The sequence below is a fragment of the Chlamydomonas reinhardtii genome, chromosome 8 (assembly GCF_000002595.2).
Source record: "Chlamydomonas reinhardtii strain CC-503 cw92 mt+ chromosome 8, whole genome shotgun sequence".
NCBI lineage: Eukaryota > Viridiplantae > Chlorophyta > Chlorophyceae > Chlamydomonadales > Chlamydomonadaceae > Chlamydomonas > Chlamydomonas reinhardtii.
In genome coordinates, this window is record NC_057011.1 from 4,865,633 (window position 1) to 4,886,175 (window position 20,543).

The 20,543-nt window shown below is 68.5% G+C and overlaps 3 protein-coding genes across 3 annotated transcripts; 1 reads left to right on the forward strand and 2 right to left on the reverse strand.

The window, feature by feature from the left end:
* Positions 1–933: 933 nt before the first annotated feature.
* On the forward strand, positions 934–5,725 carry CHLRE_08g384800v5 (uncharacterized protein). The gene is made up of 7 exons (XM_001694251.3): positions 934–1,373; positions 1,562–1,588; positions 1,717–2,233; positions 2,584–2,764; positions 3,110–3,182; positions 3,382–3,473; positions 3,672–5,725. The coding sequence occupies exons 1-7, from the start codon at positions 1,086–1,088 to the stop codon at positions 3,895–3,897; spliced, it is 1,404 nt and encodes a 467-aa protein (XP_001694303.1). The 5' UTR covers positions 934–1,085; the 3' UTR covers positions 3,898–5,725.
* Positions 5,726–5,834: 109 nt separating this feature from the next.
* Positions 5,835–8,953, reverse strand: CHLRE_08g384850v5 (uncharacterized protein). The gene is made up of 7 exons (XM_043065348.1): positions 8,599–8,953; positions 8,193–8,312; positions 7,555–7,608; positions 7,241–7,352; positions 6,840–6,943; positions 6,452–6,577; positions 5,835–6,296 (listed from the first exon to the last, which is right to left on the reverse strand). The coding sequence occupies exons 1-7, from the start codon at positions 8,917–8,919 to the stop codon at positions 6,225–6,227; spliced, it is 909 nt and encodes a 302-aa protein (XP_042922349.1). The 5' UTR covers positions 8,920–8,953; the 3' UTR covers positions 5,835–6,224.
* Positions 8,954–9,334: 381 nt separating this feature from the next.
* CHLRE_08g384864v5 (uncharacterized protein) lies at positions 9,335–20,503 on the reverse strand. Its single transcript, XM_043065349.1, has 22 exons — positions 20,348–20,503; positions 20,223–20,256; positions 19,882–20,112; positions 19,405–19,563; positions 18,872–19,019; positions 18,493–18,596; positions 18,085–18,228; positions 17,771–17,929; positions 17,334–17,499; positions 16,489–16,936; positions 16,141–16,236; positions 15,749–15,935; positions 14,679–14,784; positions 14,240–14,372; positions 13,533–13,926; positions 12,979–13,215; positions 12,494–12,682; positions 11,983–12,226; positions 11,436–11,622; positions 10,976–11,231; positions 10,408–10,716; positions 9,335–10,269 (listed from the first exon to the last, which is right to left on the reverse strand). Exons 1-22 carry the CDS (start codon positions 20,450–20,452, stop codon positions 9,704–9,706), a joined length of 4,602 nt encoding a protein of 1,533 aa, XP_042922350.1. The 5' UTR covers positions 20,453–20,503; the 3' UTR covers positions 9,335–9,703.
* Between the last annotated feature and the right edge of the window lie 40 nt (positions 20,504–20,543).

Sequence of the window (20,543 nt, forward strand, 5' to 3'; positions counted from 1 at the left end):
TGCGATGAGTGTGCACGCGAAAGTGGGAGTGCGAGCGGGCAGCGCACCCCACTGGGACTCTGGGAGTGTGGGACACGGCCACATGGGTGCGCCCACTGGTGTGGGGTGGGGCCTGGTGCCTGGTGGGGTGGGTGGATAATGGGGTGTTCCCACCCCAAACCACCCCACCCACCCGGAAACGAGTGCCTCACAGAGATCTAATGGTGGGGTCCTCTTTTAGGGGATTGGGGATGAGCACACAGTCTGTGGACGATGGTAACCTCATCTCGGACCTCAAGACGGCCTCACCTCTGGGACCAGCCGGGACATAGCCCGGGGCGGCTGTCACACAGCGGCACAGGCACCTACCTGCAGCCAGGAGCCAGGAGCCGGGCGTCAGCTCGGTCCAGCGGCCAAGCCAGTCGCAGCGCATCGCCTCATCAAATTGCATCCCGTCAGCGGCATTGCGCCAACAGCCGCAGCTCGTGAGCTCGTCCTCTGGGCTTGGGGACGCTACAGGACCCAGCCCAAAGCCTGACCCTATTGACTGATGGGCAGCCCAACATCTTCAGCTCCTATCATTCCACTGGTGCCCGCGTCACGGCCCCCGCCACATGACAGGCAGGGGACCTCAGGAGGAAGGGAGGGGGTGGGGGAGGACGACAACTAGGCGGGGTAGTCGGGGGAGGACGATGTAGCGGTCGCTCGCATGTCTACATCGAAGATTAATGCTTCAGTGCAGGGGACGCGGCGAAATGCGTCACATGGTGAGCCCTGGAGCTGGTCGCCTAGTGTGGCCGCTGTACAAGGTGGGAGAATGGGGTGGAGGAATGGAAGCGGGTTGGGGGCCTGTAGGCTGTGGGGTAGCGGTGAGGGAATGAGGAGGAGCGGGGGGCCCCGGCAATCCGGCATGTTACAGCGCTACATCTGGACCAGCCCCGTTAGGTCACTTTACTTTTCGGGCGCCGCGAGAAATAAGAACTTGCCGACTGGCCTCTTGGTGAGGCGAAGCCCGGAAGCGTTGCGACTTGCCCTTTCAATTTCGCACAAACGCGTTTCCTCTGCTCTATCCTCAAGTTAAGGAAACCAGTCTTAGGCATACAGACATGCACACATGGTTGCCAGCGCGCTTAAAATGCGCTCGCGTCGGGCCAGGCCGCTCGCGCAGCAGCTGCTCGTCGAACCCTGGCGTTCAGCGGAGTAGCTGCCGGCTGCCTAAGCGGCTGCAGCAAGTGGAGACGTGCGTTTACCTGGACGACCGGCCTGCGGCCGCAACTCCTTTGCAGTCCTTGGCTGCGACCAAGACGGTCGACTATGACCGCTTTTCGTGGACTCCTGGTCAAACGCGAGACCTGGCCTTCACGGATGTCATTGGAGTGCCTAATCCTACAGTGGTAAGATTTGGGAAGGGCCGGTCTTGTGGAGCGCGACCCTGTGTGCGAGTTCGCATTTCGCCGACCGCAACCAGTAGTGGTATGCTCTTGCGTGTTGCAGCCACCGTGTAAATTTGTTCTGTGACCCCACAAGGTTTCCGTATGGCCAGTGTTTTCCTGATGGAGGTTGCATTTGCTCGCTGCCGCAGGCCTACGAGCTAGTACAGGGCTCGCAGGTAGGGTTCGGGAGGTACCTGACACATTCAGCTCGTGGGAGGGTTGGGACCGAGGAGAAAAGGAGCAGGGGGGGTCCTTTGGCATACCGCACCCGCCCACACCCCACCCACCCCGGGTCTTGCCACAGGCGTTCTGGGACGGCCCCGGCGCCTCCGGGGCCTCAACCGCTCCCCCCACTGCGGTGCTGGTGCACGGCATTCTGGGCCACCGCGGTAACCTGCGCAGCTTCGCGGACCTGCTGGTGCAGCGCAACCCCAGCTGGCAGGTGCTTTTGGTGGACCTGCGCTGCCACGGCGAGTCTGCGGCTCTGCCCGGCCGGCCTGAGGCGCCGCACAGCGTGGCCTCCGCCGCCACCGACATCCTGGCGCTGCTGCGGCAGCTCAAGCTCTTCCCGCGCGTGCTCATCGGCCACTCCTTTGGCGGCAAGGTGGTCATGAGCATGGTGGCGCAGTTCCCCGCCCGACTGCCGCGGCCGGTGCAGGTGTGGGTGCTGGACTGCCTTCCCGGCGAGGTGCGCCCCGCGGCCGGCTCCACGCTGACGCGCTCGGCGGGCGACGACCCGGAGCGGCTCATCGCGCTGCTGCGCTCCATACCCACGCCCGTGGTCAGCCGGCAGGCGGTGGTGGACACAGTGCTGAGGGCGGGTGAGGCGGGCAGTGGGTGGAGGCTGAGGCGGGCTGGGTGGGTGGATGGATGCGTGCGGCTGGGTGGAGCTGGGCGCGACCGGCAGGCGAGCGGGTGGGTGGGAGAGGCAGGGAAGTGAGGGAGGCAGTTGGGTGGCGAGCAGGGGGAGCGAGGGGCGCGGTGCTAGGCCGACGCCAGGTGTCCGGGCCGAGGTGCGGGTCACACCGGGGCGTACATGGTCACGCACGGGGCGTCACACACGGGCGGGGCATCATGAGGCCTGGCATCCACACCCGTGCCACCGACAACAGCACGGGCACCAGCACGCGCGCACGACTCAGCGCTGCACCTCCCCTGACACCCTCCCCAGGCTTCACCATGCCCATCGCGCGCTGGGTGGTGACCAACCTGCGCCGTGTGACCGCCCAGCCCGCCGCCGGCTCCTCGGTGTCCAACAATGGCGGCGGCTACACCTACTACGGCGGCAACGGCGCGGAGGGCGGCGGCGTGAGCTGGACCTTCGACCTCAACGGCGTGGCGGAGCTGTACAGGTGGGGGGGGGGGGGGCGGGAGGCGCGGGGCGGGGGGGGGCGGGTGGCTGGGCGGTTGGAGTCGAGGGAAGGGGCGCGGCGGTTGGAGCGGGAGCAGGAGTCAGTCAGGTGGGAATCCAGGAATGGGAGTGGATGTGCGGCAGCGTTGTGGCCGTCAGAGCAGGGCAGGGCCGCTGCAGCAGGCGACAACGCCCTAGGCCTTCATGGCCGAATCAGGGTATAACCACTGGGATTACACACTGTGACTCGATGCATCCCTAAGCTCCGCTGCCTGCCGCCCCCAGCCATCCTCATGACACCAATCCTGCGCCCCACACCCCACCCCCACCACCCCCCCGCGCACAGGTCGTACCTGGACACGCAGCTGTGGGACGTGATCGAGCACCCGCCGCAGGGGCTGCAGCTCGACTTCGTCAAGGTGAGGGAGGGGGGCAGGAGGAGGCCACGTGTGCACGTGCCGGCACGGGGGTTGGGAACCCGCTCTGTCCGGCAGGAGGGGGCCGGGCTGTCCCTCCTACAGCTCAAGGCCCATGGCGGCAGGCAGTAGCCAGCCCGGCTCCAACCCCACCTGCCTCCGCCTCCTCCTCCTCCGCACCTGTGCACCTCCTGGCCCTCAGGCGGAGCGCTCGGCCTACAGCTGGCAGGGCGACGAGGCCGCCATACGCGGCTCCGGCCACAACGTGCACCTGCTGCCCAACAGCGGACACTGGTGAGCAGCAGCAGGGGGCAGCAGCAGCAGCAGGGCGGGCAAGGCGGGCATATCGGTGTGTTGCCGGAGTACCTCCATCGGGTCCTCGGCACGACTCCACGCCGCATATCCCCTAACCTCCCTCCTCTCTCCCCCGTTATCTCAGACCCAAACTGTGCCTCCCCTCCCTCCCCTCCCTGCCCCCCCTGCCCCCGTCAGGGTGTCCACCGACAACCCGGACGGGCTGTACGAGCTGCTGGCCGCCAGCCTGCACCTGGCGCCCTCGCTGGCCAGCAGGCGACAGGCCGCGGAGCAGCGCCAGGCGGCGGAGCGGGCAGCGGCGGCGGCGGAGCGACACCACCCGCACCCGCCGCCCGTGCACGCCTACACGCTGCAGCCGCACGAGGAGGCGGCGGGCGACGAGATCAGCGCCTACGCGGACTGAGCGAGGCGGCAGCAGCGGGGGTTCGTGGCCGGTGTGCGCTGCTGTTACGGGTGCTGGTGACTGGTGCGGCTGCTGCCCAGCATGTATGGCCTGGCGGCAGTCTCCCGTGGAAGGAGGTGGCGTCGGTGACTGGTGCGCTGGAGGCCGACAGGGCGGTGTTGTGTGGGGCACAGCGCGCTGGTGGCGGCGCCTGGGGTTGGGCCTGGGCCTGGGGAGGGCAGTAGCAGGGTCAGGAGCAGCTGGGTGCACTGCGCATTGCCGCGAGGGGGGCGGCAATGAGGGGGTGGGGCGGCGTCCGGCCTTGTTGCAGCCGTGCTGCTGTCGTGACCAGCAGCAGCGGAGACGGCAGGAGCAGCCGCCTACAGCGAGCAGCAGGGGGCATAAGGGTTGTGGTTGTGGTTGTGTGTGACCTGTGAGGGTTGCGGCCTGAGGTGGGCTGGGGCGCAGCTGGCCAGCGCCTTAGGGGTTGGCGGGGGGTTTGCTGAGGCACACCGATTTTGAAGGCAAACGTGCCGGCGGCAACACTTTGGTTGCGTTGGGTTGGTCTTTATGAAAGGCTGCGTCAGATGGCGTGGGGCACTGGGGTTGGAACTGGTGATCGTAGGCCCTGCATGGGGACCGCTTGGCTCTTGTGATTCTTTCGCCCGACAAGGGGCTTGCTGTGTACCGTATTGGCGACGAATGGTCGTGTTAGCTGTGTGGGCCTGCAGGGAGCTGTCCTGTCAGGGCCGACCGCAGATTCAGTTTCGTCGCGCGTCAAGGCTGCATGAGGCCTGAGCTAGGAGGAGGTGTTGGATGGGCAGTGGGGAAGGTGGATTTGATTTGTCTTGCGCTGGGGGCCGCGCGGTTGCTCGATACTAGCACGAAGTCATGGGCACGCCACAGGACCAGCCGGTGCGGCGGCGCGGGTTGGGCACGGCGCGGCCGCCAGCGACGGCGCGGCCTCACAGGTCGCCAGGCTGGCAGAGCCGCGGCTGGGAGGAGGTCCGGCGGTCTGTGAGCGGGCGCCATCGAAATAAGATATACCTCGTCAGATTGCAGGTGGAGGTGGAGGTTCGGCAGTTGGCCCGATGGGCCGGGAGCCGGGGCCGCGCGGCAATTTCGCGCGGTCCGGCTCGGCAGGCAGAGGAGGTCGGGCTGTGCCGCGTTTGGGGCCAGGGAGGCGGCGGCGGCGCTGCAACCCCCCGGGCTGAAGGGGGCATGTGGTTGCAGCGCCGCACATGTACAATAAGGTGTTGAGCCTCAGGCGTGTGTCTTTGTTGGCGCTCTGTGTACAAGTCAGGTGCTTGCTTGGTGAGGGGGCAGGGCCCTGCGTGGCGGGAAAGACCGGCGCGTGTGTATGTTTTAGGCATGCGGCACGGCTGTGCGGCCGAGTCCATAAAGTGCTGAATGATTCTTACTGCAACCAGAGAGATGTAGATGCATGCGAAGAATTGTATTGCAGCACAGGAAGAAGAAGCAGGCCGGCAATTGCGGGGCGGTGCGGTGGTCGAGTTCAGGCCCGTGTTTACTGTGGTCGGGTAGCGAAGAACAACATTACGTACACGTACGCGGGTGATGTGTGATGATGGTGATGACGAATGGTAATTGCGATTGTTGCTGGTGGTCGCTGGCTGGTAGCAGGGTGCCGGTGGTGGCAGGACAGGCCGTTGGCTGGTAATTGTGAGACGGCGGCGATACGAGCTGTCAGACAGCATAGGCCCCCCGGACGGATTGGAAGACAGTGGGAGGCTTGCGACAGGGAGGGCCGGGTGCTGTGTAACAAGTGAGGAGTGCGCGAGGACTGGCTCGACAAGAGCCAACCACAACTTGCACTCCGAAACAATCGCACAACTTGCTCCCGGCAGGACCTCGCGTGCGGCCACTGTGTCTCTGCGACAGGTGCTGCAGCTCGCAAGTCCATTATGGCATTAGCTCACCCGCAGCTTCTCGGGCCCGTGTCAGTTTCCTTACAACCGTTGCAACCGTGCAATCTCTCAAGCAGGGCACACACACTCTTGCACACACTCACACGTCCGTCTCACCCGTCCAGGCACTGTTGCGACCGGCTCCTGCTCAGCCAGCTGGTGCGAGCCCCTGGTCGCTGAGCTCCCCGCCGCCCGCCTCCGGGACCGGACATCCTGCCCCCCCCCCACACACACACATCCGTCCATCAGCCGGCCGCGTGCGGTGTGACGGTGTGTGGCCATGTGCCGTCGGGCGGCCCCCTCAGCATCAGCCCTGCATCCGCAGCACCGCGCACAAGCACCACGGGCCCGCACTTGGTCGGAGCCGCGCTGTCAGTCGCCTGAGGTGGGCTGGGGCGCTCAGGCGGCCCCCCCACCCCATCAGTGGCCTGCGGCTACGTCGGTGGCGGGCGCGGTGTGTAGGGTGCTCAGCCCGCCGTCCACCGCCAGCACCTGCGGCGGCGGCGGTGGGTGCAGCAGGCAGGCAAGCAGGCGGGCGTTGTGGCGTGGGCATGAGGTGCAGTGGGCCCTACACCGCACCGCCAAGTTTGTGCCTGTCCTCACCGCCCAGCCCTCCTCACCGCCCAGCCCGCCCTCCTCCCTTACACCTGGCCGTTGATGAAGGCCGCCTCGGGCGACAGCAGGAAGGCCAGCGCCGCCGCCACGTCGGACGGCGCCGCGAACCTCTTGGCCGGCGTCATCTCCCTGCTGGCCTCACGCACCGCCGCCGGGCCCTGGGCGGGAGAGGTAGGGGGGGGGTGGGGGTTCTAGGTGCAGAGGGCTGCAAATGGCAACACAAGTACACTCATGAATACCAATTGCATACCCAGACACGACGAGCAATGGAGCCTGCTCCTCCCCACACGGGCACACACACCGCACCGCTGGCGGACACTCCTCTCAACCGCCTGCCCGCCCGCCTGCCCACACACACACACACACACACACACACACACACACACACACACACGTCCTCCGGCCCTCCTCCCTCCGCACCTCCGTGAAGCCTGTGGTCTGGGGTGTGGTGGTGAGGCCGGGCGCCACGCAGTTGATGCGGATGCCGCGGGAGGCGTAGGTGGCGGCGGTGGCGCGGGCCAGGCCTGTGTGCGTGCGTGTGTGTATGAAGTACTCCACCCAAAACCAACATCAGCCGTGAGGACCGTGACGGGGGAAGGCAGGTCCAGTGGAATGGCAGAGAGCCAGAGGACAGAGGGTTCCCACGTGGAATTCCCAAAGGGTTGGGGCAGCCCGGCCCCAATGCGTGCCCTCGCGCCCCGCCCCTTACCCACACGTGGCGCGCCCTGCCTGACCCCACCCTCAGCCAACACAGCCAACACAGCCCACCCTGTCCTCCGGGCCCGCCTGCACGCGCGCGCGCCTCACTCCCGCTGGCTCACCCTCCACGCCTGCCTTGGCCGCACTCATGGCCTCAAAGTGCGGGATGCCGGTGTGCGCCACCGCCGCGCTCACCAGCACCACACAGCCGCCGCCGGGCTGGTTCAGCAGAGCCTGTGCGGGGGAGGGGGGAGGACGAGATTGTGTGGGGGGGCGGGTGGGTGGGTGGGTGGGGGGGGGGGTAAGGGCTGTGGGAGAGTGTGTGGGCCGATGCCACGTGGCCCCCGAGGGGGCGTCTTGGGGGTTGTAAGGAGCACACTGCACACCGCATGCTCGCGCACACCGTGCCCCTGCCCGCGGCCCGCCGCCCGCCCACCTTCACAGCGGCCTGTGTGACGTTGAAGGCGGTGACCAGGTGGGTGTCCAGCACCTGCAGCCGGCATGTGCGGGGGGGAGAGTAGCAGCGTACAGCGGATTGCGTTTGGGGGCTGCCAACTGGCAGGTGGCCGCTGCAGCCAGGCTGCACAAATCTAAGCCGCATTCTGGGACCAGAAGGGCGGGAGTGCGATGAGGGGGAGGACCCAGGGTACCGAGGGATGAGGGTTCCGGGTCCTGGCTCGTGCGTGCCGGCTGTGCGCCCCGTGATGTGCGCCCGGCGATGCATGTCGATTCTGCCTTCGCCCAGCCCACAAACATTCAGTAATCTACCGTGTGATATTCTACCGATACGAAATACACTATAAAACACTCCCGCGCTTCCTTGACAACTGACAGCGCGCGATTTGATTGCGTTGCGCATGGCCCAGGCCTGTGGCCGCCGATAAGACCATGGGACCGCCCCCCAACCCTTTCGCTACCCCTCTGCCCAGGGACAGGGACAGGGACGTACTGTGCAACCCCGGTCCGGAACGTGGCATTACAAATTGCGTCACCCTACATGCCGCGGCCCGTACCGCTGGGCAACCCCTTCCCCCTCCCCCCACCACACACAAAGCCCCCGTCCCCACCACCCACCTGCTTGAACCTCTCCACGATGGTCGCCGCCGCCGACCCCGCCGTCACGTCCCCCACCAGGCTGGCCACGCCATCCAGCCGCCCGTGCCGCGACAACACCCGCTGCAGCGCCGCCTCAACCTGGGGGGTGGGGTGGGAAGGGAGGGGGGAGATGGTGAGATGGTGGCGTGGTGGTGGAGGGTGGACATGCGATGCTGTGTGAAAGTAGGGTTGCGTAGGAGTGGCGCATGCGTGGACTGCAGGTATGGAACTGCCTTTGGCCTGCATTCTCGACCACCCGCACTCACACAAGCACACGTGTCACAGAAGCGCATACCGAATGTGCTGTCGTCCCAACACACACTGCATTATTGCTACACACATACTGCGGGTCGCGCGCGTCGCACTGCACCACCTCCTGCTCCACCTGCGCCCCGCCCGCCGCCCCGCCGCCTCCTCCTCCTCCCGCCCCTGCCTTGTCCCGCGCCGTGGCCTGCAGCCGCTCCTCATGCCGCCCCGCCAGCACCACCCGCACGACACCACTGCTACTGCCGCCGCTGCTACTGCCACCACTGCTACTGCTACTGCCACTACTGCCGGAGGTGGCTGCAGCAGGCGGCGGGCGGGCGGCCAGTCGCTCCACCAGCGCGGAGCCGATGCCGCCGCTGGCGCCGAACACCAGGTACACGCCGCCGCCGCCGGGGGGGCCTGTGGCGGCATGGGGGTTTGGGGTTTGGGGGTCGATCATGTCAGTTGCCGACACAAGCACCAGATGTGAACACTGATTCAGGACACAGGACCAGCGCGAAGGGTGTGGGCTGCAGCTGTAGCTGGCGACTCCTGCCATGTATGGCTACAGCTAGCCTGTGGCTGGCCCGTGCGCCACACCGGCAGCGACAAGTCCCCCCAGTCACACAGCTGCGCCAGGGCGCCCACCTCCTGCGGCCGCGTCCTGCGATTGCGCCGCCGCCGCGCGGGACTGCAGCAGTCTGCAGCCGGTGATGGGGGTGGCTGTGATGGCGGCTGCTGCCGCCGCCCCCGGCTGCTGCCGCGCCAGCTGCTGCAGCAATGACGCCGCCGCGGCGCGTCGGAGCCAACCGGCCGAGCCCGCGGTCGCTGCTACTAATGCCATCACGCCTTTGTGTGTGTCGGGTGTGTAAAAGGACTAGTTCAGTTTACACTACACTCGGCCCACTACTTGGTTCAGGTTACAGACGCGCTTGTTTGGGAGTTTGCTGGGACCCAGCGGGCCGCGTCCCTGTTGCGCTTCCTTTAACCGCACGCAGCGATGTCTTCTCAGAGTCCAGCGCTCACAATGCGTTTGCATGCACCAGCGTCAGTCTTTGAACTACGCGTGACATATCACATGACTACACATGACTCAGCACCCTGTACTGATTTAATCACGACCAGGCAGCCCAGCATTGGCTGCCACGCCCCACGGGTCCATGCGCCCCCGAACCCTCCTGCAGCCCAGCAGCGCCTGCTCCACAGTCCGCCGCCACCACCTCTCCCCCTCCTCCACCCCACCCCTACTGCCGCTGCACGTAGGAGGCGGGGATGAGTCCGGCCCGGCTGGGGTCACCCGCCACACGTGCCGTGTACCAGCCGTCCACCTCGTCACTCAGCAGCTCCAACGCCTCCCCTGCAGCCACACTCAGCTCCCCCTCCATCTCAGCAACGAACTCGTACACGGCAACCGCCGGGCCGCCGCCGCCAACCGCCGCCGCCGCCAACGACTCGTCGGCTGCGCCGCCGTACGCATCGGCGGCGGCGGCGGGCGCCTCCGGCTGGGCCTCATACGCCGCCGGCGCGGCTGCGGCTGAGGCCCAGGGGTTGTCCTCCTCACCGCCAAAGCCAAGGCCGCTGCCGAAGCCGCCGCCGGGCGTGGCAGCGCCGCCGTCGCTGGCGTCGGCCGCGGCCCCGTAGGCGTTGGAGGCGGCGACGAAGCTTTCCGGCGTGGCGCCGAGGGCGGAGGAGGAGGCGCCTCCGGCGGCGGGCGGCGGCGGCGAGGCGGCGGCGGCGGGCGGCGGCGCCTGCTGCGCGCGGGCCACTGCGGTCTTGGCCTCCGCCAGCACCGCGCCAAAGTCGTCAAAGCCTGGTGGTGGGTGTGGAAGGAAAGACACATCGGTACGGGGCGTGTGTTTACGGCGTGTTGCATCGCTCAGCACAACAACGCGTCAATGCCGTGCGGAGCTCACGACACACGTCCCCGGGCCCCCCACCCCCGTCCCACCTCCGAAGCCGCCCTTCTTCTTGCCGCCGCGCTCCGCCGCCTCGCCGTCGTCGCCGTACATGCCCCTGCTGCCGCCGTACGCGCCGCCACCAGCACCACCGCCGCCGCCGTACGCGTCATAGGCGCCGTACTGCCCGCCGCCGGCGCCATAGTCGCCGTAGTAGCCGCCGGCTGTACCGCTGGCGTCGTACTCTGGGTTGTCGTACTGGTAGGCGTAGGCGCCGTAGTCGCCCGTGCCGTGGGCGGCGGCGGCGCCGTGGGCCGAGTCGGCGCCGTGCGCGGCGGCCGTGCCGGAGGCGGAGGTGCGGCCTGGAGCGGGGGTATGGGGCAGATGAGAGGTGGGGCAGCTGAGAGGTGGGGCAGCTACATGGGGAGGTGCAAGGTGGCGGCAGTACCCTTCTGGTGGTGGCGGTGGCGGCGCAGCGCCCCTCCCTACACACGGGCCCACGAACGCATTGCCGCCGCCGCCGGGCGGTGCCGCCGGGCCGCGCCGCCTCCCGAGTTCCAGACAGCCGCCCACCCAGCCCAACCCAGCCAGCCAGCCCGCCCGCACCCGCGCCCCGCGCACCTGCGAAGGACGAGGAGGGGCTGAGCGCCGCGCTGTCCGCCGCCTGCCGCCCGCCACCTCCCCCCATGCCGTCGGCGATGCTGTGCCGCCGGCTGGCCGAGCTCATCAGCCCGCCGCCGCCGTAGCCGCCGCCGTCCTGCAGCTGCACGTAGGAGGCGGGCACCAGCCCCACGGCCCCGCCTCCGGGCGCCGCCACCTGGAACCACTCGCCCAGGTCCGCCAGCACCCGCACGTGGTCGCCCGCAGACACAGACACCTGCGCGCGTGCATGAGCACAAAGGAAACAGCTGAGCGCAAGACTGTGTGTATGCGATGCAGCAACGCGACGTGTGTGTAAGTTCTGTGCGTTCGTATATGGGTGTGTGTACGTGGAGGTGGCGGCGGTCGTCAGCGGCTAGGCAGTACAGCCAGCCACGCCCACCCAGCCGCCCAACCCCCCCTCCTCCTCCTCCGCGCTCACCTCGTCCTCGTTCTCCGCCGCGAACGAGTACAGCACCACACCCGGCCGCGACTCCGCGGCGGCGGCGTCCCCGCCGTAGCCGTCGCCGCCCGAGCCGTAGGAGCCGCCGCCGCTGCCGGCCTCGCCGCCGCCGTCGCCCCAGTGCAGCTCCACAGCCGCAGCCGCCTTGCCGCCGGACGTCTCGTACCTGTGTGCATGTGTGGGTAGATGCGTGTGTAAGCCGCTGTGTGTGTGTGTGTGTGTGTGTGTGCGTGTACGTGTGTGTATGCTTACTGGTGGAAGCAAAGCAGTAGCGGGCAAAGGTTAGATGCCATGTGTGTGGGGTGTCAGGGTGGGGGCACACAGCGGCGACATGGGGAGTGGGCGAGTGGCACATGGTCACACGCGTGGTGACACGCGTCGCGGGGTAATGCGCTTCGTGCTCTCCATGCGACCCAGTCTCGCCTCGCCCCGCCCTCGCCCCGCTATGCGACCCCACCCACATGTGGTTCCATTGCCCCCCCCACCCACCCCACCACCCCCCGCCTGGCCAAACCCCTCAACCCACCTGGCCCAGGCGTCCTGCTGCTGCGCGTACGGGTCCGCCTCCGCCGCCTGCTGCTGCTGCTGCTGGTAGTAGTCGCCGTAGTCGTACTGCTCCGCCGTACTGTAGTCGTACTGGTACTGGTCGTACGGGATGGCGTTGCCGTACTCATCGTAGTAGTACTGCTGGTCGCCCTCCGCCGCCGCCGGCTGCTGCGGCGCGGCCGCCGCGGCGGCGCGGGCGTCCTCCTCCGCCTCCTCCTTCTCGTCTGCAGGGGCAAAGACGGACAGGCGGTTGTGGTGGTAAAAGTAGTGGTGGTTATGGGTGTTGTGCCGGCGGGAAAGGGGCTAAAGGTTCTCTGTGTAGGGTCGCCAGAAGGTTGCAGCAAGACGGCAGGGGGGGCGCTGCATAGCTTGCACGGCCCTCCTGGCTCACTTGCCCCGCCTCCCTCCATTGCCCCCTTACCCTTACCCTTCTCCCCCCCCAGTGGCCCCCATGCCCCCTGGCCCCGACCACCTCCCCGCCCCGCGCTCACTGGGGTAGAGCAGCCGCCTGCTGCGCGGCCCCAGCGGCAGGAACAGCTCCCGCGGCACGGCGCACACGGCGGCGGCGATGGCGCCCAGCAGCCACTCGTGCCGCCGCCGCAGCGCCTCCAGCGCGGGTGCGGGCCAGCCGCGGGCGCGGGCGCCGTACTGGCCCACGTGCCGCTCCAGCACCAGCTCGCCTGAGGGCGCGAGCGCGTATGTGCGTATGTGCGCGTGAGTGTGTATGTGTGTGTTAAAGGGCACAAGGAAAACGTTGTATGTGTGTGTGTGTACGTGTGTGTCTCAGGAAAGCACAAGCGCTTGTGTGTGTGGTGGTGGGTGGTGGTGGTGGTGGAGTTCCACGTGTGCGTGTCCTAGGAGGGCGGCTGCCCCCGGGCGCACACAACACGTGTCATGGCCCTGCCTGCTCCCCCTCCACCCCCGGGTCCCCGCCCTGCCGGGACCGCTCCCCACCCGCCCCGCCCCGCCCCCTCACCCGCATACATGGCGTCCAGCACCTCCAGCGCCGGCCCCACCACCGGCGCCAGGCCCAGCGGGTCGGGGCCGCCGCGGTCCGCCGCCAGCCCGCCGCCGCCCGCCGCCGCCGCCGGGCCGCCACCGCAGCCCGCCGCCGCCGCCAGCAGGCTGTAGGCCTGGATGCGGTAGGGCTCGCCGCTGCGCACCGCCACCTTGGCCAGGGCCTGGGCCGCGGCCACCCGCACCACCGGGCCGCCTGCGGGACGGCGGAGGAGGGCGGTGAGTGGAGGTGGGCGAGGCGGGGCAACGGCAGCACCAGGTGTGTGGCGCAAAGCCCACACCGAACTACACACCCGTGCCCCTTCGTCCCGACCCTGCTCGACAGACCACCACACACCCGTCTGGCCCTCGCACTCCCTACCCGTTGGCCCCCTGCCACCCAATGCACCCGTGACCCTTGACGGCTGTACCCCACCTCTTGCGGCTCTCCCGTAACCCCACTATTCCAAATCCCACCTCACATGGCCTCACCCCGCCTCCCGCCTACCCGCCCCCCCTCCAGCCCCCCCCCACCTGTCATGACGGCCCGGTGCAGGTGCGACGCCGCCAGCGACAGCAGCGGGTTGTGCGCCACGCCCGCCAGCGCCAGCCGAGACACAGCCTCGTCAGCAGCAGCAGCCGCGCCGCCGCCGCCCCCTGCCCCCGCGCCGCCGCCGCCATCCAGCGACGCGCCCGCCAGCCGCCGGCCCAGGTCCGCCGACGCCGCCACACCGCTGGCGCCTCCTCCCCCCAGGCCCCCACCTCCACCTCCTCCTGCTGCTGCTGCCACGTAGCTCTCGGACTGCGCCAGCGTGAGGCCGTCCGGGTCGCCCGCCGCCGCCAGGCCCAGCTTGTGCTCCCAGCTCTTCCAGGCGTACTCGCCCGCCACACTGTTCACGTGCTCGCCCAGCCACGTGGCGGCCATGGCCTGTGGGGGCGGGGCAGCCGTGCAGGCGGGACGTGGTTTCGTGTGACTGGGAAGGGGATTGCGTCCATGTGTTTGTGTGGGTGTGTGGTGTGTGTGTATGTGTGCATGGTATTTCAAGGGCGCGAGGTAGGGGGTCCGTCAGGGGGGTAGCCATCCATGGGGAAGGTGGCTGTTGGCCAGGCCCCAACAGCTGCCACCTGCCCACCGCGTGCCTGAGCTGTCTGGCGCTATCTGGGACCTCCTGACTTATGTAGGTGCAGGTGGCTCAGAGCAACAGGTATATTGGCAACCCGCCCCGTCTTGCACCACACACCTTAAGTCCGTTGAATGCCGCCTCCGCCGCGCACGCCAGCGCCTTGACCTCCACGGCCGCGGCGGCGGGCGGGCAGCACAGCGGCGGCAGCGGCGACCCCAGCAGCTGCAGCGCCGCGCGCACAGCCAGAGGCCTGACAGGACAGCAGCAGCGAAGGGGTGGGGGCGGGGAGGGAGCAGGGCGCGGCTGAGGGTCAGGCGGCGGGCAACGGGCAGAGCGCACAACCTCCGCCCAGGACGCCAAACAACAACAGCCACGGCCACAACCTGCGCGGCCGCTGCCCACATCCAATCGCCACTTCTTCTTGACGGCCTTATGCCCCGGGCTTCCGCAGCCATGAGCTCCGTTGCCGTTTCCCCTTTGTCGTCACCCTTGTCACCCTCCCTCCCCTCCCCCCGAGCACTGCCCCCGCCCCGCCCCGCCCCGTGCGCCGCCTCACCCGGGCGCCATGTCCCACAGGCTGGCCAGCGCCTCCCGCGGCACGCCCGCGGGGCTGCCCGCCGCCAGCCCGCCCGCCAGCTCCAGCACCAGCTCCGGCGGGAGGCCTGGGGGCGGGGGAGGTGGTACATGCGGGGAGGAGTGAATACACGAGGACTGCGCCGGCCCCCTGCAGAGCTCCCGCCGCCGGCGACGACAAGCCCCTTACGCAATGAGGCGCCCATGCAGCCAGCCCCTCTCCAAGTCCTGCCCCATGCCCTCTAGCTGCCCTGTCCACCCGCCAAGTCGGCCCTCAACCCACCCCCTGGTCATGACCCCACGGCACCTATACCCCACAGCCCCCCTCGCCTCCCCGCCCCTTTCCTCCGCTCTCCACCCTACACACACACACACACACACACACACACACACACACACACACACACACACACACACACACACACACACGCACACACGCACCCACACCAGCCTGTGTCTGACACGTCTGGAAACGCTGCAACCGCCGCCCGCCACGTCCCCCATGCAGCCTTGACCCCGTTTAGTCGCAGTGCCACCGCTAACTCGCCCTCTTCCCATCGTGTTATTGTACTTAGTGGGCGGGATTTGGGACGCGTGATACCTAGCTTGTCTGCTGCACGCCGCCTCTCTTGTCGCCTTTGCCATTTGCCTGCCCGTGACACTTCCTCGCTGCCGCCCTATGCCCATGCTTCCGCTTTTGCCTATAGGTGAGCTCGACTACGACCAGCGGGCGGGAATCTGGGAATTAGGCGTGCTGGGTAAACGTTGTTTAGCGCGCCCAGGGTGCGGAGCATGGACGCATACAGGTGCATCGCGGGGTCAGGCCGAATGGTCGCCCGTGGGGTTCCAGGCTTATCGCGGGTAAGTATGACTACCTGGGTCACGGCAACCACGCGACGCTCAGTAAATTGGTAGGTATCGGTAAGTAACTCCGTCGCGTCGTTGGGCGGGCTTTCGTTTCGTTTTTTAACACACACACACACACACACACACACACACACACACACACACACACACACACACACACACACACACACACACGCGCGCCCCCACCTGTTGAACAGCGCAGGCGCCTCGCCAGCGCCGCCAGCACCTCGCTGCACAGCGGCTCGGGCCAGGGGTCGGCGAAGGTGTAGCGGGCCACCGGCGGCGCGCCCAGCCCGCCGTGCCCGGCGGCGCGCAGCAGCAGGCCCGGCGACAGGTTGGGCGGCTGGTCCAGCCCCTGGCTCCACACCAGCGCCTGGGTTGGGGTGGAGAGGTTGTGTGGGGTGTGTGGGGGCACGGCAGGTCCCAGTGATAGGCAGCCGCGCGGCCACAACACACGCATACGCATCTGGAGCAGGCCAGTCAGCAGTCGGGCGCAGCTCACCCGCCGACCGCGCAGCCGCCACCCGACATCGCCCTCTGCACACACACCTTCTCCAGGGCCCCCTACCCACACGCACCTCCAGCGCCGCCGCCCGCTCGCAGCCGCTGACGCTGTCGTCGAAGGCCAGCGCCAGCAGGAAGCCGTTCAGGCCGCGGACCCAGCGCCGCACCACCTGAGGCGCAGCAGCCGGACCAGTAGCAGCCACACATGCAGGGGGCCGGAGCAGGCATGTTCAAGTCCAAGCCGGAGCTGTGTGGGGGAGCGGGCGGGCGGGTGCCGCAGACCTGCCCACACAAGCAGCCCCACCAGCAACCCTTGCTGCGGCAACGCCGATCTCCCCCAACGGTTTCATGGGAGTAGTAAACGTGCGGACCCGCACCATCCCCCGCCTCCTTCCCCCCCTTCATCCCCACCACCACCCCACCTCCGGCTCCGCCTCGTGTCCGTGTCCTCCGCTGAGCGCGTGGAACCAGGCCCGCGCCTCCGCCATCACCGCCACCGCCCGCGCCGCGCCGCACACCAGGCTGTGGCTGCGGCTCTGCAGGAAGCGCATCAGCCGCCGCGCGATGCGGCCAAACACACACGTGTCCTCCGCCCGCACACCCGACCCGCCCACCGGCCCGCCCGCCGCCGCGCCGTTGCGCGCCGCGGCGTCACCCCCTGCGGCGGCAGCGGCCGCTACTGCTGCTGCTGCTGCCGGCGCGCCGCCTGCTCCTGCCGCCGCCGCCGCTGCCGCCGCCGCGGGCTCGGGCAGTCCGGGCGGCTGCTCCAGCGCCTGCGTCATGACCAGGTGCCAGGAGGCGCCGGCGATCTTGGGCTGGGTGGTCTCCGCCTCCAGCTCGGCGGGCGAGGAGCCGGGCGCGCCGGGCAGCCTGGGGAGCGGCCGAGGGGCAGGGGCAAGACATGGGAGCCGTGTGGTTTTGCGTCTCTGCACACGCCTCACCTCTGGGACGTAAGGAGGCGTGAACGTGGCCGTGGACCACCTCCCACGAGTGCACGCCGCCCAGTGCCCCTGTCCTGATGTGCGCCATGTACACCGCCCGAGCGGGTTCCCGCACAGCCACCCCTCTCATACCCCCGCACGCCCACCTATCTTATCTACCCATGTACCTACCCGCCCGAGCGCGGCCCCAGGTGCCCCCTCCCTCCCTCCCTCCCTCCCTCCCTCCCTCCCTCCCTCCCTCCCTCCCTCCCTCCCTCCCTCCCTCCCTCCCTCCCTCCCTCCCTCATGCCCTCCCCTCCCCCCCTCCCCCCTTCGCTCCTTCTCACCGCGTGCCTGCGCCCGGCTGCCTCATGGCCGCTGCCGAGGTGGCGCGCGGGTAGGGCGCCCCGAACAGCGCGCGAATGGCCTCCAGGCTGACGCGCTCGGCGGGGTCGGCCACCGCCAGCAGCAGCAGCGCCTGCCAGAACACGGCGCCGCGACCCGACACGTCGCCTGGGGGTGTGGAGGGCAGGGGAGGGCAGGGGTTAACTTTGAACCAATCCCGGAAGGAAACAGTCGCGAGGGGACGTCAGGGGGCGTGGAGGGCAGGGAGGCAGGCGGACGGGCCGGCTGGGCGGATGGGGTGGTGAGCAGGCCAGGCACGGGTCCCGCCAGCCAGTGGAGGCAACGACCGGTCGGGTAAGGTACGTCCGCCTCACCAGTGCCAGCGCTTGCTACTGCTGCTACTGCTGCTACTAGTGGTGCTGCCGCCTCCGCCCCTCACCCGCGATGTGGCCGCTCTGTATGACTGCGGCGCAGGCCCGGGCCAGGTACACTCGCGCCCAGGTGTCTCGCAGGTTGAGGTGCGACTCGGTGTCGGCCGCCGCGTCGCCGCCCTCGCCGCCGCCGCGCTTGACCGGCATGATGCCCAGGTGCAGCGCGCCTGAGTGGAGAGGAGGGGGGAGGGGGTTGCAGGCATGACGAGTTAAGGGGGGGAAGCCGTCCTTGAAACAAGAGTGGCAACATTGGATGGGGTGGGCGTTCCAGGCATGGCTGGTACATGGCGGCGACCGGCCAGAGCGCCCCTGCCCTCCCTACCCGTGCGCTTGGCTGCCTCCACGTTGTTCCTCAGCAGCGGCTCCACCGCGGCGATGAAGCTGCCGGCGCCCTGCGGGTCGCGCGCCACCAGCGAGGCCAGTGCCAGCGCGTGCCGGGCACACACCGGGTCGCTGGAGCCCAGGGCTGGAGATGGAGGGCGGCGGGGTCCAGGCATGACGAGTTAGGAGAGGGGGAAACTCGCCCTGCCCAATCGGTGGGTGGGTAGGTAGGTGGATTGGCGGCAGCTGCGTGGAGGGGCACCGCGTGGCTTGTAGCAGCAGCCCAGGCGCTGGGGACGGAAGGGAGGGAGGGTCTTGCCCCTCAGCCCCGGAACCACGCGCCTGCTTGCAACTAACCCTCTCTCTCTCCCTCCCTCCCTCCCTCCCTCCCTTCCTCTGGCCCCCTCACCCGACAGGCTGCGCTGCGCCACTTTGTACAGCCCACTGCGGGGCAGCGCCACACGCGCCGCCGCGAAGGCGCAGCGCATGAGGCCCCACATCTCCGCGCGCTGCCTGCAGAGTCGCACAACCGGCATCAAGCAGACGGCAGAAGAAGTCAATGCATGAATCAGCATGCATATGAAAAGAATCATGTGCCGCAGGGCAGGTAGAATCGGCGTGCATACGGTATGCTGGACCGCCGTATCGCCACCTGGGCCTTTCCCGCCGCCTGTCCCTAGTGCCTCGCTTGCACCCAGCCACCCCCGAACGTGTGTCCTCTCCCGCTCTCCTATCTCCACGCCGCCTCCTCCCGCCACCCCTCCCTGTGCCCCCGCCCCCCTCCGTACCGTATGTCGGCAATGGCGTTTTTCTTCTTGTTGCCCTGCGCCTGGCTGATGAAGTGCGCCAGCCCCCGCCGGCCCGCCCGCAGCGAGTCCATCTTGTCCAGCAGCCCGCGCAGTGTCTCGTACAGCCCCTGCACGTACGTGCCGTCCTCTGCAGCGGGGGGAGGTGGAGGGGGGCGGGGCGGGGAGAGGGGCGGTGGAGGGGCGGACAGGGAGGTGTGCGGGGTCGACAGGTGTTTGGGGTTTGACCTCAGGCCCTTCCTGCACCTTCCCGGGTACGGCGCCACCCAGGCAGGCCCCATCCGGCCGCTCCTCCTTGTGCGACTGCCGCCCACCAACCGCCGCCACCCACCAGCACCCGCAATCCACCTCACCGCTGCCTCGTGCACCAGCGGCCTCGCTCCTTCTGCCCTCCCATAACCGCAAGCCTCAACCGCATCCATCCATCTTCCGCACCCGGGCACGCACGCCCACTAACCCGCACCCCGCCGCACACGCACCCCGCACACGCCCCCCCGCCCCCCGCGCGCACGCACCCGGCCTGCTTGTGAGCGAGGCGCGCGTGACTCCCGCCAGCGCCCGCAGCGCGGCGCTCTTGCGGCCGAAGGAGGCTCGCTCCTGGCCCAGGTCGGACCAGGCCGCCACCAGCACCTCCAGGCCCAGCCGGTCCACCGCCTTGGCCAGCGTGGAGCCGGCTGGGGAGGTGAGGGGAAAGGGGGGTTTTGGGGTGTTGGCGGAGGGGTGTTTGGGCGGGTGGGGGAAGGGCATGGGCATGGATGAGGTTGGGTGCGTAGTCCAGGAGGCCTGTGTCTGCGTGCGGCTGGGGCGGTGGTGTGCTGTGCTGGCCCGCAACGCCCAGCTACGCCGCTGTCCCTGCACGCCGCCAACACGGCGGTGTCAAACCACAGCCCCTTCGTCCCATGGCCATCGTGACGCCAGCCCGTCTGGCTTATAAGAGCTGGAACCCTCCCCTCGCCAACTGCCGCTGCAGCTGCTATCGCGGACCCCCGCACCTGCTTGCGGGGGCACAGGCAGCGGCGTGCCCGCTGCGCCATCGCCGAGCCCCAGGTGCACCAGGTACCGCACAATGCGCATGAGCGACCGCTCGTCGCGCGCAATCTCCACCGGCAGCACCTGAAGCGCCAGCTGCACGCTCGCGATGTTGAGATGGCCATATTGGAGCAGGCGAGAGAGCAAACGCAGAACCACGTCCGCTTGCTTTTCATCGTAGGTTTTGATAGCAGCTGCACATGTGTAGGAGACATCGTTTAAGCGAGGAAAACGCAGCTCCGATCAGCACTTTCCACTGCACGCAGCGAGGAGAGCTGTCATGAACAATGACATCGCAACTTACTCAGCGCCTGCAGCTGGTCCGCGTACGTCCCGCCCTGCGAGCGAAAGGGACACGATTTCCACGGTTGGACCGCAGGAGCTGAAGAGGCGAGCTTACTCGCCCCCGGCCAAACCAGCTACACCTACCTCTGCCTTTCCCAACGTTGTCCGCATAAAATTGTTCAGAGTCGGGGTCGGATCCAGAGGCTCAGCGGGACCTGGCCCGGACCCCTTCGCTGGGGCCGGAGCCATGTTTGCAGTCCTATAGTTACTGTGGCTTGAGTCTCATATAGTTGACAAGTCCGATGGGTATGGGCGGAGGGGTTCGTGCGCCGGGGACAAC

Coding starts and splice junctions, on each gene's coding strand:
- CHLRE_08g384800v5 (XM_001694251.3), top strand. CDS start 1,086: ATGCACACATGGTTGCCAGCGCGCTTAAAATGCGCTCGCGTCGGGCCA. Junction 1,374..1,561: donor GAGTGCCTAATCCTACAGTG/GTAAGATTTGGG, acceptor TCGCTGCCGCAG/GCCTACGAGCTAGTACAGGG. Junction 3,183..3,381: donor TGCAGCTCGACTTCGTCAAG/GTGAGGGAGGGG, acceptor CCTGGCCCTCAG/GCGGAGCGCTCGGCCTACAG.
- CHLRE_08g384850v5 (XM_043065348.1), bottom strand. CDS start 8,919: ATGATCGACCCCCAAACCCCAAACCCCCATGCCGCCACAGGCCCCCCC. Junction 8,313..8,598: donor GGGCGGCGGGCGGGGCGCAG/GTGGAGCAGGAG, acceptor CCCACCCCCCAG/GTTGAGGCGGCGCTGCAGCG. Junction 6,297..6,451: donor CGGCCTTCATCAACGGCCAG/GTGTAAGGGAGG, acceptor CCGCCGCCGCAG/GTGCTGGCGGTGGACGGCGG.
- CHLRE_08g384864v5 (XM_043065349.1), bottom strand. CDS start 20,452: ATGGCTCCGGCCCCAGCGAAGGGGTCCGGGCCAGGTCCCGCTGAGCCT. Junction 16,237..16,488: donor GACACGAGGCGGAGCCGGAG/GTGGGGTGGTGG, acceptor GCTGCGCCTCAG/GTGGTGCGGCGCTGGGTCCG. Junction 13,216..13,532: donor GCACCGGGCCGTCATGACAG/GTGGGGGGGGGC, acceptor GCCGTCCCGCAG/GCGGCCCGGTGGTGCGGGTG.